General features: G+C 36.7%; 1 protein-coding gene and 1 long non-coding RNA gene across 6 annotated transcripts in view; both read left to right on the top strand.

The window, feature by feature from the left end:
* The window catches only part of LOC136817944 (protein dispatched homolog 1-like), a 31,294-nt gene extending 23,939 nt beyond the window's left edge, over positions 1 to 7,355 (top strand). For all 5 annotated transcript variants that reach the window (XM_067074291.1, XM_067074295.1, XM_067074292.1 and 2 more), the window contains exons 4-8: positions 85 to 1,639; positions 2,781 to 3,232; positions 3,991 to 4,192; positions 4,700 to 5,017; positions 6,167 to 7,355. In XM_067074291.1, coding sequence (XP_066930392.1) covers positions 85 to 1,639; positions 2,781 to 3,232; positions 3,991 to 4,192; positions 4,700 to 5,017; positions 6,167 to 6,462 — 2,823 coding nt within the window. In that variant the 3' untranslated portion in view covers positions 6,463 to 7,355. The remainder of the gene's footprint in view (positions 1 to 84; positions 1,640 to 2,780; positions 3,233 to 3,990; positions 4,193 to 4,699; positions 5,018 to 6,166) is intronic.
* Positions 7,356 to 9,172: 1,817 nt separating this feature from the next.
* LOC136817950 (uncharacterized) lies at positions 9,173 to 10,954 on the top strand. The gene is made up of 3 exons (XR_010848173.1): positions 9,173 to 9,224; positions 9,739 to 9,883; positions 10,049 to 10,954. It is a non-coding gene; the product is annotated as an uncharacterized lncRNA (long non-coding RNA).
* The last annotated feature ends 5,722 nt before the right edge of the window (positions 10,955 to 16,676 follow it).

Raw genomic sequence — 16,676 nt, 5'->3', positions numbered from 1 at the left:
CGCTCGCTTAAATCAAACTCGAGAGAGTCGACTTTGAGTGTTATTGAAAGCCGTCAAAGTTGTTTATTTTTTTGCTCTTTCCAGGGTTTTGAACCTCGTGGTACCGATATCTCAAAAAGAGCTGCTGCACTATCAAATCTCGATAAAAACCGTTGGGGTGATTACCAATTAACTAACGTACCGGGCACCAATTATACCGGGCGCTTAACATCCCGGAAACGACGTAGCACCAGTCTGTCTTTAACATCTAAACTGTATACAGATTTTTACTTCATTTACAAAGCATCGGGAAATATACTGACTGTGCAAAATCTAAACAATCTATGTAAATTACATAAAAAATACCTTAGATCCTATCCACGATATGATGAATATTTTAACACACAATCTGATTCGACCCATCATTTGGCGAACTATATTGCAGCTCTGAACAATCTTCCGGATTGTGATACCCTACAAGAAAACCATGTTGATCATTTCAAAAACATTTTGAAGCAATGTTACGGGTATTATAAGAATGGTACACTTAAAACATGTGTTGATTCGACCGACGCTTTCGGCTGCACAAACGTGAAACAAATGTGCCACTACAATACAACTCTCCACACACCCAGCAGTATGAAACGACTCGTTTACAACTCTTTCTACTATTTAATCGACAGTGCATCACACTCCGATCTAGACAATGTTCAATATACTGCAAGCATCGATTCGCTGACTTGGTATTTACGGGATCCTGATTCTGGCTTTTTTGAACCGCTTTACAATGACCGGTTAACAGACCTCGAATCTGTCAAAGTTGGCGATGTCCAAGTAGCTGGTTTCAATATGTGGAATCTCAAATTTTATCTCTTCCAAACGGAAATTATCACACAGTCACTCTATATCATTGCTGCTATCGTGCTTGTTATTTTATTTATCTGGTTTTATTCCGGCTCTATTTTCATCGGGCTAATGACACTAGCTTGTATCATCATCGCTTTGGTTATTTCATATTTCGTTTATGGGCGTGTCTTCGATATGAATTTTTTCCCATTCTTAAACATGGTCACTCTTATCTTTATTGTTGGAATTGGCGCTGATGACGCGTTTGTTTATACAGGGATCTGGGGCGAGGCGCGACAAATCTATCCATTGAACATGTATATATATGAAGAGTGTTTGATAAAATGGACAATTCATTCTATCCGACACGCCTTACTCGCCATGTTGGTAACGTCGCTAACGACGGCTTCCGCTTTTTACGCTAACGTCTCCAGTGTGGTGACGTCAGTTAAATGTTTTGGACTTTTCGCTGGTACATCCATCATCATTAATTATCTATTAATGATCACGTTATTCCCGGCTGTGGTGATTCTACATGAAAAATATTTGGGTAAATGTATGAATAGATTGTGCCCAGGAGCTTGTAAAGATCCAGCGGTACCAGCGGAGCATCAACGGGTCAGTGCATTGCAGAGGAACTTAGATGATATCTCCAACACGATTTTCAGTCAGTACTTACCAACAGCTATTATCAAGTTCCGTTGGATTTGGATTGTGTTTTTGTTAGCTCTGGGTATCGGTGGCTGTGTGGTGACTTTCTCAAGCCCTGGTTTGAATCCACCATCGACTGGTGAATTTCAAATGTTTACGTCAGGTGAGCTGATTAGATTATCTCTTGACTTTTCACTGTTAGAAGGAAATTGGGTAATTTTAAGGTAAGAGGTTTTCCATTGTTATAGTACTGAAAGTTTTCGCTGGGTCATTGAGACAGGGGTGTGTAGTTTTGTTCCCTTGTTCTGTTTTTCCCCCTGATATCACCATCCTTATAAATGAGTTGATAATTTTCGAGCTTATTTTAGTGGAACCAATGGCTGATAATCGCAGAGACAATACACGTTTTTTATAAGAACAAATTATATAAGAACATAAGGTTTCGATGGTCAAATTACTATTGATAAGTTAAGACTTTTTTCAAGGCTTTGCAGACTCTAAAACCTAATTTCTTAAGGAAAATGAACAAAAATACTCAGAAAGGGATAAAAATAGGAACATGATAAGAACATTTTTAAGCTCAAAACTGTCAAAAATTTAAGAACATCTATCTGAAGGCTTCAAAAAATTTTGACGTCTTATAAAAAAGACATGTTCAGTTCTAGGACTGTCAGCACATTTCTTTTACAACAAGTGGTTGATTGGTTACAAGTTACGTGTTTGGTATATAATAAATTCGTAGCAATCTCGTATCCAAAGCAACGTGCTAATGGACGCTTTATAATCTAGACTAGAGTCTACCTCTGACTGAATTTGCTGCCTGATGATTTTGATAGTGCCGAGTCCAGTGAAATAGACTAGAATAGACTAGAGGATATTGCCATATTGGATTTTTTCACTTTCGTTTTCAAAAATTATATGAAAACATCAAAGTACTAAAATATATTCTAAAATCCAATCAAAGTTTACGAGACTATAATAAAAACTAAAAAATACCTCTTAGCTCTGCTTAACATTGAAAACAATCGATCCTTTGGTCATTGTTTTCTATTTGTTTTTCCCCAAAAAGGGACTGGATCTAGTGGCATGTATTTGCTAACACCTCAAGCAAAGCCAAAAAAATAAGTCTACCAAATTACACTGGGCCACTTATCAGCGCCATCCAGTATATAAAATCATATACAATCATGAGCGCTATAAGAACCAATAAAAAATTGGGCTAAGGGCCTGGGTTCGACTTGGAAAGAAGTCTATTTTGCATTGAATGACTTTAAATACCAATATTTTCTTTCCTATTTGAACAGGTAGCCCATTGGAGCAATATGATCTGAATCTCAAAAAGTTGTTTGCATCAGGCTCGGGATCAGGTGGAGACGATCGTCACGTGTCGTTCATGTTCGGTATAAAGGCCGTCGACAATGGCTACCATTTTGATCCCGACAGTCGCGGAACTATTGAATTATACGACGGCCCTCTAGACCTTGGCAACGTTCAAACTTGGTTAAAAGGTTTTTGTGAAAACCTAATCAGAGCACCATTCATTCAGCGCAGCCCTTCTTGTGCTAATCTACAATTGCTTTATGATAGTCTGGAAGGAGCCTGCCCTATCGGTCAAACGACGTGTTGTAATTTGACGTTGCCGGTGGCAAGTGACGTCTTCATGAAATGTTTTTATTCCAATATTGAAGAGAAAACGATGGGACGGACTTGGTTTACAATGCACGATCCAATCTTCGATGAGACTTCTGACTTAAAGGTTCGTTTTACATGTTTTTTTTACAAGCATAACGTTTATAAGCATATGCAGGCTCAGTTTTTGGTACCTAAACAATGGCTCTATTGTTTGAGAACAATAGAATGCTAAGCATAATGCGAGCCTGATGTAGGGGCAGACATATGCTTATAAAAAAAAACATGTATTATTACTGATTACTGTATATTCTGTTTCCATTTTTCATCACATATTTTAATGGTAACTAAAATAACAGAACAACAATTCGCTTGAGTAAAAACCAAACTCCAACCTCGTTTTGTCTGCTGAGTGTACGCCGTAATCAGAGTTCTAATCAGAAAATTAAAAGTGGTGTCGGGATTGTAGCTTCTCCTCTCTATTGAACCAAGAAACGTAGCTTTAGCTTTAATCAACCTAAATTACGAAAATTCAGGGTAAAGTGACCCAAATTTACAGGGGTCGATCTGGATTATATCTGCTTAGTTACAGCAGGGTTTGATGAAATTCAGGTGTTCAAATTTTGCTTTACTCCAATTTTAGGGACGGGTTGGAGTTTTTACAAGCTCTTATTTGATTTTGTTAGTCGTTAAACATGTAATAAAACATAAACAATTCATGATATATGCACCATTGCAATGTCTTCTAAGGACCCAACAGGGTCACTTACAACCAATCAGCTATCGGGTCCATGATGTAATGTCAGAAGACATTGCAATGGTGCATATCATGAATACCCATTTTTCCCCTATAATATAACTGTCGTTCCATTTTTACAACTTTAGGTCATTTTGATAAGTGCTGAGACTACTTATCGGTATACTGACGAATTCGGTTACAATCGCGATGCTTCTGAAGAAGTTGACAGTTGGTTTAATGAACAATATTCTAACATCACTTCCTCCAAATTCCCTGGTTTTTGGTACATTGAAAACCATTTCTACGACTTGCAGCTTGGTCTTTTTGAAGGAACAAAAGAATCTTTAGGTAGGTTTTTCATCTTTCAGTCTTTGCTATAACAGTTTAAGTTTTCTAAGAAAAAAGGTTTATTTCCCATGAAGCATTGTAGAAAACACTTTGGTAATGAGTGAAAAAGAATCTCTAAAAAAGGGGACGAATTTCTACTGAAACGTGAGACTTCTTCTGAGAGTCTCAAGGTTACCAAAAGATATTATTTAACATATCCATTATCATTTGCTTATACAGCATTTTTAAACAAAAGAAAAAGCGACTTTTGCCTCCTCCCATCTTATGTATAACGTATCGTAGTACGGCAATGATCGAAATGAAATTTGGGCTGCTGGCATCCACTAACGGATTCGTGCTCCTTACACTACCTGTGGTTTTGTAGAGGTCTGCGATTCAAACTACAATGAATTTTAGATTTTCCGTAGATATCGGGTCTGTTTATTCGGTTCGGATTAAAAACGAAACCTTTGACAAATCTGCTGCGAGAATCAGTTGTAATTCTTAATTTTCGTTTTTATATTTCAGGGATAGCCATCGGTGTTGCTTTCATTGTCATCCTGTTGACCACGCTCAACGTCTTCCTCTCACTCTACTCCATCCTAACCATCACATTCATTATCTCCGTAACAGTTGGCGTACTCGTTCTCAGTGGCTGGAAACTAAACATCCTCGAATCTATCGTTTTCTCCGTAGCAGCTGGCTTATCAGCTGATTTCACTCTTCATTATAGTGTAGCTTACCAGACCTCCCTTCATAAACATGATCGAGTTGAGCGGGTCAAAGAATCGTTGTCTCATATTGGACCAGCTATTTTGATGGGAGCTTGCACAACTTTTATTGCAGGTAATTCTGTTTTTCATCACTTACCTTTAAATAAGTAATGACCAGTTGAAAATTTCAGGTAAAGTAAAACGAAAGTAGCAGGTCCGATAAAAGACATCTTGGTTCCTTGATACTCAAAAAAAGACACAAAACATTGAAATTTAAAATTGCTTTATTTCCTATACTAAGTACAACATTCAGGCAAAAAAGAGCATAGTGCCAAAAATAGCATTTTAAAATTTCAATGTTCTGTGGCGTTATTCGAATATCAAGGAACCATGATGTCTTTTTTCAGACTTGCTTTCAATTTGTTTAACCTTTATTCACCCTGGAGCAATCTATATCCGTCATCTTTAGTCGGAGTTTTTAAAAAAGTGGTTCCTAGCCTATATCCATCCCAACACGCGATTTTTGACCACTATGGAACCATGGCTCCGACTGGGGTTCTAGGTCCCCACGCCAAATTTAGGTCCCCCTGAGAACAAGGTCCCCCCAGCCTGATAAAATTTTAGGTCCCAGTATAGTTGAAAAATTTTATGGCATTAACAAAGCTCTATTTACATGTGTGTGCACTTTTAGAGAATGTAATAGAATGTCTTCAATTTTGCATTTTAAGGATCAGATCACACTTTGCATAAAAACATAAAGGTTTAGAGAAATTAAAAACCAACAGTAAAGAAAAATATTTAAGAAGTGTTATTTAGCCCCCAAAGTTACATAAACTAATGCAGGTCCCCCCCCCCAAGATAGAGCTCCCCCCGCCTGTCGAAAAAAACAAACAGCTCCCACCTCTTATATGGCAAATTTTAGGTGTAGCTCCCCCCCCCCCGCTCAGGGATGCGAGCCATGGGAACGGTGTCGAGGAAAAAGCCGTGGTCGTCTGGTACAGGCAAAATGGTACCCTAATCGTGTGGCAGTGAGGGTCAGGGTTTTGCTTGGCTGGGATCGATAAATTGTGCCCATGGTTTATAAAAGTCAGTAAGTCTGAAAACAAAATTCAACCAAAATCATTCACAATTTTAATATTACATTTTTGTAAAGTGTGAAATCCATATAGTTTGAACATTTTTCTATTCTATTTTCGTTGATTTTTCTTTTCAGACTCGTATAGGTTCAATAGTGATGTGATAACCAAAATTAACCAATTATACTCAATATTCTTTTTTTCAGGTTTGGTGATGACTCCATCCGCAGTCTTAGTATACCTCCAAATGGCTCAATTTTTAATGCTCGTTATGTTCATATCATGGTTGTTCAGTACTTTCTTCTTTCTACCAGTATGTGCTGTTTTCGGACCGACAGGAAACATGGGCCAGCTCACTTGCAAGAAAGTGAAAAATGTTCAAAATAGTATAAGGAAAAATAACAATAGTACTACTACTACAAATGGTATGTCAAATCAAAATAGTGCATATAATGAGGGAAGCACGTCTAAAGTTGAAGTGCCAATGGAACCTATTGCTTAAAGATTGAACATCAAAACGTTATAAACCCTGAAAGCAGTGTAGAAACAACATACTGTGCAAGCCTGGGATAGGTTGAGACTTGTTTGGGTGATGAGAATTTTTACAACATCGTGTCACAGACCCGTTGAGAGCCCCCACTGGAAAATTTAGCCAATAAAGCACCACTGGGAAATTGACTTTGATTTCATCCCATTTAAAATTCAATAGAAAAATTGTACTCCCAAACCATCCATACTGAGTTTTGGTGAGCAAAGAATAGAATTTCCATCCTTATTGTAATTTCGATAGACACCTCCTTCTCACAGACCCACTCGGACTTCTTCCCACTAGAAAAATCGGCCAAAATATCGTCCCCGGTGTAAATTCATTCTCCAATTTTCGTCCCCACTGAAAATAACCAAATAAACCAATTCTAAGTGAAAAATATTCTGCCATTTTCACATCCCCGCTGAATTTTCTGATTTGAAAACGAAAGAATTGAAATCCCCAGCCATAAAAAAATATGGAAATATCAATTAACATCAAGTTTCAGTCCGTGTCAGGGGTGTCGATAGATACTTTCATGATTCATCCCCACTGTTTGGGAGAGTTTCACCTTGGGCTGTGAGACAGGGGTGTATTATTGTGAACTGAGATAATTGTCCAAAGGTTGATACCTTAAATAATAGCCTAATTTTTAGATATCGAGTTACTTGCTTTTTGAAAGTCTTATAAAAAAAAATTTCTATAAAATTTATTATATTATTATCATTATTATTATTTGTCATAAAATTTTAAAATAGTTATTTTATAACAAAGATTGTATATTTAAATGTAAATTTAACCCTTTGTAACTTATTTATTTTTACTGATGTTGAATGTGAAGATAACTGAAAGTTCTCAAAAATAAATCATCTGAAAATATAGAACAAAGCATCGTATTGTTGACTCACAAACCTGAACCCACTCCCTTTTAGCTCATTCTTTTATGATTCTGATTTCACTCACAAAAATTGGAGTAAGTAGATCTAGGTCCGAGGTGAATCGAGGTGAAATTTGTCGTTCTTTTTTAATGTTGCAAAGTATGCACTTTCTCCCCCTTGAGGCAAATTTGCGCTACGAAAAACTTTGATAGCTCTTAATTAATAATCAAATCTGATTAGGGAAATTTTGGATTGTTATAGGGGAGGGAGGTAGTACTCGGGTAACTTAACCCTATTCGTACTAGGGGGGGGCTCTTTCTGTTCGGAGGTCAAACTATTGCTAATAGCTCCTGAAATAATAGAGCTTTTGCCGTGAAATTTTCTGTAAATTCCTAACTTTTATCTAGCTTCAAAATAAAAAAAAATTTGACACCTAAATATTTTCACACCTTGAGCATGATGACATTTCTGACAGTAAGGTGTCACAAAAATTGACACTTTTCCAATACAAATTTATTTTCATTGTCAAATATATCGTTTAAACCGTAATTTATTGAATATTTAGGATAAAATAAGCATTTTAAACTCAGGCAACTTTTCTCTAAAGCCTTTGTTAGAATACAATAGCTATTTATAAGAACAAAGGAAATTTTCGGTTTTTACTCACTTTGGGCATGATGAGTGACGTCATCAAAAAAATTTTTTGTCAAAAGTTACCTTACGTCACAAGGATCTTGTGTGCCAAATTTCATCCAAAAAGACCCACTAGATCAAAAGTTAAGGGGTGGTACAGGAAAAGCCCCCCCCTAGTTCTGAACCGCCCCTAAAAGCCTAGTATGAATAGGGTTAATGCATGTCCCAGAATTGCATTAATTTTTCCGCCCCAGTTCCAGTCCCTAAACTATAACAAACTATACATTTTTGGAAGCGTATTTGGATGTAGAATACCGTATTCGGTGTAACTTAAATTCTTTCTCAGTATAATTAGAGATATATTAAGAAACCTGATTATGACGTCATGATTGATGACGTCATAAATACAAAAAGTTGAATATCTCGAGAAATATTAGTCAAAACTTTATGAAATTTGGACCAGTGATAAAGTACATTGAGATGTTTCAAAAAGTTTTGAAAGTATTTCCCAAAATTAATGACGTCAGCAGAAATTGCAAGAATTCGAATTTTTACGATAAAATGCTGACATCAGCAAATTTTCAAATTAAAAAAAAAATTCTGCTCCTCTTGATGAGTCCTCTATCATTGGTCCAAATTTCATAAAGCTTTGAGTATTAGTTTTTGAGATATTCAACTTTTTAAAATTTTGACGTCATAATCAGGTTTTCTTAAAAAAAGTCATTCTACTGAGAAAGAATTTAAGTTACACCGAATACGGTATTCTACATCCAAGTACGCTTCCAAAAATGTATAGTTTGCTATGGTTTCGGGACTGGAACTTTGGCGGAAATATTAATGCATTTTTGGGACATGCATTAAGTTACCCGAGTATGGTATATCCTAAGTAAATTTTTAGGAAAATCCTGAAAAAATCCGTAATAAAATGTTTAGGCTTAATCCTATGCAATGGTGTAATGCTTAGCATATGCTTAAATTTTTGCCATATCCGATTAGATATGCTTTTAAGTGCAATACTCGTAAAGATCCGTAGATCTACTAAGAAGGACGGATACGGATACGCCATCCATCGGAATCTCCAGAATAAGTAGTGTCTGGCGAGTGAACATTCTAAATGGCGAGTAGTGACGTCAATTACCCCCGCCAATATTTTTCAAAAACAACAACAAAAGACACATGGCTGCCAAAGAAATTGTGAACTTCAAAAAGGGAAGAAGTTTTCTTTAGGTATATATTTGATTTGTTTGTTTAGTTTTATTTTTCATTTAATACTATCTATACTAGTCACATTTGACAGTTTTCAAGTTTTGTGGTTTCTGTTTCATTCAGTCAGTCTGATCTCTTTGAGTGATTCGAAATTTGAGTTTCCAAGTTTCTTTAAATATTTATCGAGCAGATCTGAAAATGAACTAATCGAACAAAATCGACTGCAGCAATTGACTAATTGACAGTTGACATCAAAATTCAAAATAACAATATTCAGTCTGTTGCTAAGACATTTGCTTGAAATCAAAAGGTGAAAGCTTCTTCATAAAGTTAAAGACGAAAGACTTGTATCCATTTTTCAGAACCGGTATGCGGGAATAGTGTCAGGACCTGCAGGTGACCTGGTAGGGTTGGGTATGGGTGTGGTTTGGGTGTAGTTATGTATCAGATTGGCTAGGAATTGGGTTATTATCAGTTAGGGTTAGGGTTGGAGCTCGAAACAAGGTCATTCTTTTGTGATTTTCTCTTAATACAGTATGGTCTGCAGTTTGTACAATATAAATAGTCATCAGAAGTGCTATCCTGGCATGAATCCGTGACGCAGTGGATAAGGCAATGGGTTACAAAACATCGGAACTTTGCATTTGGTGGGTTCGAATCCCACCGGTGGCGATCAGTCGGTAAGTCATTCAGTAAGTTAGAAAACATAGAAAATAACTTTACATCTAGCTGTAAAGCTGTGACATCAGGTGTTCCACAAGGTACTGTTCTGGGCCCACTGCTTTTCTTAGTATACATCAACGATATGCCCCATGTAACAAGCTCTAAACTTGCACTTTTTGCAGATGATTCTTATCTGTATCGCCCAATATCAACCAGTGCTGATGCAGAGGAGCTACAAAAAGACCTATCCAATCTAACAAAATGGGAAAACGATTGGCAGATGGAATTCCACCCAGACAAATGTAAGATCCTAACCGTCACTGTTGTAGAATCCTACAACATACACAATATCAACCTTGAACTGGTAGAGAAGGCTAAATACCTAGGAGTCACTCTAACTAACTCTAACTTACTTGGAACTCTCACATTAATAATGTATGTGCAAAAGCCAACGCTGTTCGATTCTTCCTGCAAAGAAACCTTGTTAAAAGCAACTCCGAAACTCGCTTAAAGTGTTACAAAATCTTTATGCGCCCAATCTTAGAATATGCAAGCACAGTTTGGGACCCTTCCAATAATAATGCTCTACGAGATAAAATCGAAATGGTCCAACGAAAATCGCTGCGATGGATTTATAACTCCTGGGATTATGATGTCAGCCCCTCATTACTAAGAATCAAATCTAAATTAAAGTCACTTGAGGATCGTAGGTCAATTGCCAAACTAAAGATGTTGCATTCCATTTATCACAGGACGAAAGAAATAGATCCAGAAAATATCCCAAAACGTCAACGCTGCTCTACCTTACGATTCATCCAACCACACGGCAGAATACAAGTATATCAGTCAGGGAAATCCCTCAATTGCGGTATACTGCAATTGCGGTAGTTTTCAATCTCGATTAGCCTACAAAGGCTTATAACAGCTACATATAGTGCTGGTCGACAAAGATAAACAAACATCGACTGTAAAAAATCGTACAAGAAGATAGCTTTTCTTTATCAAAAGAATCTGATCTACGGAAAAAATATTTTGTCTGTGCGTTAAAAAGATATGATCAATTATGTACAAAAATTGCCTGTTTTCTCTTTGAATCTTGAATTCTGGTTCTTGAGTATACTGCAATTGCGGTACATGAAAAATTTAAAAGTGACGTATATACTGCAATTGCAGTAAGAAATTACTACCGCAATTGAGGGATTTCCCTGACTGTATATAGCTCATCATTCTTTCCAAGTTCAATTCGCTTATGGAACCGTCTACCTGATGATATTGTAAATATTGTAGAATGTGATAAATTTGAAGAGAAATTATTATCCCTGAATTTTAACGAATTTTAAGAGTTACTTTATAGCCAAATTTAGGTCTTTTTCTTTCTTGTTTGAAATACTTTTAGTTTTTCTCGCCATGCATCGTTCTGTGCGTCTCTATTCTAATCCTTATACTTTAGTCATAAATCTTAATCCTCTGATTTTTAGAACGAAGTTTTTACTAATACCAAGTTGTATTTTTTTTATAAATATATATTTTATTTTATACCTTTTTCATATAATCTATACTTATTTATAGTAACGCCTATGACAATTCATATCTTTAGTTAAATCCCGAGAAATCACATTCAGCTTCAATATACTACTAGACTTCTCGAATCTGCCTAAATCTAGCTCTTTTTTATCTTACTCAGGCCCTTTAAGTGGATTTCTTTTCGGAAAAAAAGTTGATTCTACTAACCATTTTTGAAACATCATTACTCTTTCAAAAAAAATTATTTTTAAGAATTTTTTTCAACTTCATGACGAGAAAAGATAGAATTTTAATATGGTTACAATGATACCCATCAAGTCGGTGAAAAATTTACATAGAACTTCATTAATGTGGAAAAAATCGCTCAAAAATACATAAAATGGCGCCTCCGCGGGATACAGCGTTGAGCTTTTCACCTCAACTTTTGTACACGAGTACAAACAGATAAAAAATTCACTCCATTAAGAATTAGTGAATAAGGCTGAACCTGTGTGGAAACACGTGGGAGAGGCCAGTATTTTTCAGTGAAAAATAAAAATTAAAAGGAAAAATTACAGAAGAAAAAGTCAAAATCAAATGTTTGGCGAGCTACAACTGGTGGATATCAACAACAATCAATCCTGCCTTGGCTTGTTTGTATGTAAAGTCTGAAGACCACCTTTTCGAATAAACCCTGACGCTTCAACATCAGGCTGCACTCATCCCACAGTGCAGCCATTCAGCTAAGTGACTAATACTATTTACAACTATACCCTAACACCATGTGACAAGATTCTTCATTGTAATACAATAAAGGAAGTACATTTCTCAATTACTTTTGCTTTTATACTCTCCTGCACTCCATTTTATATCATGGATCAAAGTGATAATTCCCCTGAGGGTGATCAGTCCCAAAAATGTACCAAAGAATTGGAAACTGAGGATCTAATAGCAGAACTTTGCTTTTATGCCTCCTTGGATTCTGTAAAATTCTGTTTGCGGAAGTATCAATATGGCAAAAGTGTACTAGATATCGAAAATGACATGTACAAAGAAAAACTTGACACCTTGAAAGAAACTGCAAACTTCTTGAAAGTGCCAAAATATAATGAAAAAACCAAAAGATCATTGTCACATCTGATCATCTGCAAGATACAAAACCTCTTACCGGATAATTGCTCCATCTGCAACAGAAGATATAAAATTGGTCTTATGGAGCTCCCGATCCTTGAATGTGCCGTTTGTGGTCAAGGTGTACACAAACCATGCTGGTTAAATCTTGCTACGATTCCCACAAACAACACCAATATTGATGAGGACACCGACGCTGAACTCTTCAAAAGCTTGTATAACCCTCTAAATCTACCTGGAATGTTCTACATTTGTCATGCTTGTCAACCTAACACAATCCCAAGTGACAGTGACGGTGACAATAAAAGGAAAAAGAAAAAGGTCACTAAAGATGCTGCACCATCTATTCCAAGTCAAGACAGACCAACAGAATTATTAGAGACAGACACTGAAGATGTTGTCCTGCTGTCAACTCAAGATGCTGAGGATAAAGAGATTAATACAAGAGAAACACAAAACCAGAATCAACAAGATGGTTCTGGAAGCAGTAATAGATCTTGTCGTTTCTACAAGAATGGCAATTGCAAGTATGGATTCAAAGGAAAAGAATGCAAATTTGCGCACCCAAAAATGTGTCGAAAATTTACTCAACATGGCACAAATAAACAAAGAGGATGCAATCTTGGAAAAAAATGTAAAGATTTCCATCCCAAAATGTGCTTCGACTCAATACGAAAAGGAGAATGTTTCGCAACATCCTGCCGTTTTGTTCATGTGAAGGGAACCAGAAGAGAACCCATTATGGTTAAAAACACAGTAACTCACAACAACAACAAGCTATTGGCAGAAAAAGATGATAAGATCAAATCCTCTGAACCTGATCATTTTTTAGAGATTGTCCGTCTGATGAAGGAAGAAATCATGGAGACACTGAACAAAAAGATCACCTCGATCGAGAATCATCTTCATCACCTTCAGCAGACGCAAACCTCTCAAATACCCCAGTTTCCGATGCCAACTGTACCGATGATCAGGCAAATTCCTCACCAAGGAAACTTCAATCCAATTCAGTTCCAATAATCAACAACTTTGCTTTTTTTAATGTACAAGGACTGTGCCCGCAAACTGTTCCAAGCAAAGTTCCTTTTATCGAAAATAACATATGTCATAAAAATTTACTGTTTGTTGGCCTATCAGAAACATGGCTCAAAAATCATAAAGATGCAGAACTAAAAGTAGAAGGTTATACTTTGTTCAAATGTGATTCATCACGGAAGAAAAAATCAAGAGGGAGAGCAACTGGAGGCGTCTGCTTCTACATAAGAGATGATATAGCTGCTTCATGTGAAATAATCTACTCCCATAAATCACCAAGTGTACAACTCCTTTGTGTTTACTCAAAGACTGAAAACTTGGCTATGCTTGTAATATATAGACAACCTGATGACAAGAGTAATGGAAATCCATCAACAGCTAAAGACCTTCTTACACCGCTCAAAGGTGCGAAACAAGCCCTTTCCGCCTTGGAACCTGTCCCAAACATAATTTTTGGTGGCGATTTCAATCTTCCAAAGTCAACATGGCCTGATGGACTACCCAAAACTGGAAGCTCTATGGAAGAAAGATCAATGCTGAATGATCTAAATCGATTTTGCAACGAGTTGTTCATGTCTCAATATGTCAATCAACCCACACACAAAGATGGGAACACCCTAGACCTTGTCTTCACAAATAATGAAGATCTTATACATGACTACTCAATTTTACCAGTGTTACAAAGCACTTCACATCACAGTATTGTTATGGTATCAACTAGGCTCAAAGTTCAAAATTTTGCTAGTGATGATGATAAACCAGAACCACGTTCCAAATTCAACGCTTTGAATTTCTTCTCAGATGAAATTGATTGGAATAAGTTAAAAGAAGAATTGAATCAAATTGACTGGGATGTAAAACTTTCTAACAGTGATGATCCACAAGAAATTCTTGAAAGTATCAATCAAATATGTTTAGACGTATGCAGAGGACGAATACCAGTCAGAACAACCAAAGATACCAGGAAGAAATCAAAAGTTGAAAGATATCGCCGCTCTCTTACGAAAAGAAGAAGAAAAATTACAAAGCAATTTTTAAAATGCACGTCCCAATCAAAGAAGACTAAAATTACAAAGGAACTTTTGACAATTGAAAAGGACTTACAAAAATCATTTAGGGATTCCAAGTGTTATGTTGAAAATATAGCAATCAATTCCATAAAGAAAAACTCAAAATATTTCTTTGCTTATGCGAGAAAGAAAGCAAAGATAAAAACGAAAATTGGCCCTCTGCTGAACTCAAATGGTGAATTAACGCAACGAAGCAAAGAAATGGCTGAAATTCTGTCAAGACAATACGTTTCCGTCTTCAGTGCACCAAAACCATTCGATATAATGCAGAGTGAAAATGATGAAGTCAACGTAGATATCATTTCAGATCTACAAGTTACAGAAGATGATTTAATAAAAGCAATCAACGATCTGTCCCAAACTGCAGCACCAGGTCCCGATGGTTTCCCTGCAATCTTTCTCAAACAATGCAAAGAAGAACTTTCTATTCCTCTTTGTATCCTCTGGAGACAAAGTTTGGACAAAGGGATTGTCCCAGACGAACTTAAAAGATGCACAATCACACCAATCTACAAAGGAGGTAGCAGATCACTGGCATCAAATTATAGACCAGTAGCCCTAACATCCCATGTCATCAAGATATTTGAAAAAGTACTCAGAGCACATATTGTAAAGCACATGGATGAAAATAATCTGTTCAATCCCAATCAACATGGATTCAGAAGCGGGCGTTCATGTTTGAGTCAGCTTTTGGAACAATATGACCTGATACTAAATATATTGGACGAAGATGCTAATGCGGATGTTGTGTACCTAGATTTTTCAAAGGCTTTTGACAAAGTAGACCATTCAATTGTCCTACGAAAAATAAAGAAACTAGGAATAGATGGAAAATTATTACAGTGGCTAAAGTCCTTCCTAACAGAGAGAAAACAATCAGTGCTAGTGAATGGTGTCACTTCTGAATCACAACAGGTCATTTCAGGAGTCCCTCAAGGTAGTGTTTTGGGACCTTTGATTTTCCTGATATTGATTGGGGATATTGACAAGGAAGTGGTGCACAGCTTTCTCAAATCCTTCGCTGATGACACTCGCGCCACAAAGGAAGTCAAAACTCTAGAAGATGCTGTCCTACTTCAAAACGATCTTGATAGAATATATAAATGGACGGATGACAACAATATGAAGCTAAATGATATAAAATTTGAACTCTTGCGCTATGGAAAGAACCACGAGATCAAGACTCAAACAAGATATACATCACCCTCTGGTGTTGAGATTGAAACAAAAGATGTTGTGAAAGACCTTGGAATCCTGATGGACAGTAATTGCACATTTCAGAAGCAAATTACTGCAGTAATCGAAAAGGCTAAAAACTTAACATCTTGGATCCTGAGAACATTTTCTTCACGATCTTTGAATTGTATGATCGTACTATACAAATCATTGGTAATACCAATATTAGAATATTGCTCCGTTCTGTGGAGCCCAAATGCAGTTGGTCTCATTCAGAGACTTGAAGATATTCAAAAGTCCTTCTTACGAAAGATAAATGGCACCCCAAACAATTATTGGGAGTGTCTAAAACAGACAAAAATTTACTCACTTCAAAGGCGAAGAGAGCGCTACAGAATAATGTATGTCTGGAAGGTGATGGAAAATATTGTACCTGCTGTAAATGGTATCAAAACCACCGAAAACCCCCGGCTGGGCCGGATGTGTACACTGTCAATTCCAAAGAACCAAACATCAAAATTTAGAGACAGCACACTTGCAGTGCAAGGTGCAAAACTTTTTAATGCTATGCCAAAGAGCATCAGAAACCTCAAAAACATTTCTATCGATAAATTCAAAAGAGCCCTGGACACACACCTTAAGTCTATCCCAGATGAACCCCAAATCCATGGATATACTGGGTGCAGGAGAGCTAATTCCAATTCAATAATTGACATGAAAAATATCTGCTGAGATTCTTTTTCTCTCGACAGATTGATCACACAGAGGCGTGGTTCACCAAGAACCTTACCTGAAGCAGGATGCTCAAACAACCACACAAGTAACACAAGTAAGTAACACTTCAAGCAGGTGGCTATTCGAAACTACCTCAATAGTGAAAGATATATTTGTAGCC

This window comes from Clytia hemisphaerica, unplaced genomic scaffold, assembly GCF_902728285.1.
Source record: "Clytia hemisphaerica strain Z4C2 unplaced genomic scaffold, Clytia hemisphaerica genome assembly, whole genome shotgun sequence".
In the NCBI taxonomy this organism is placed as follows: Eukaryota; Metazoa; Cnidaria; class Hydrozoa; order Leptothecata; family Clytiidae; genus Clytia; species Clytia hemisphaerica.
Note: the sequence above shows the minus strand (reverse complement) of the source record. Positions and strands in the feature narration are given on the sequence as shown.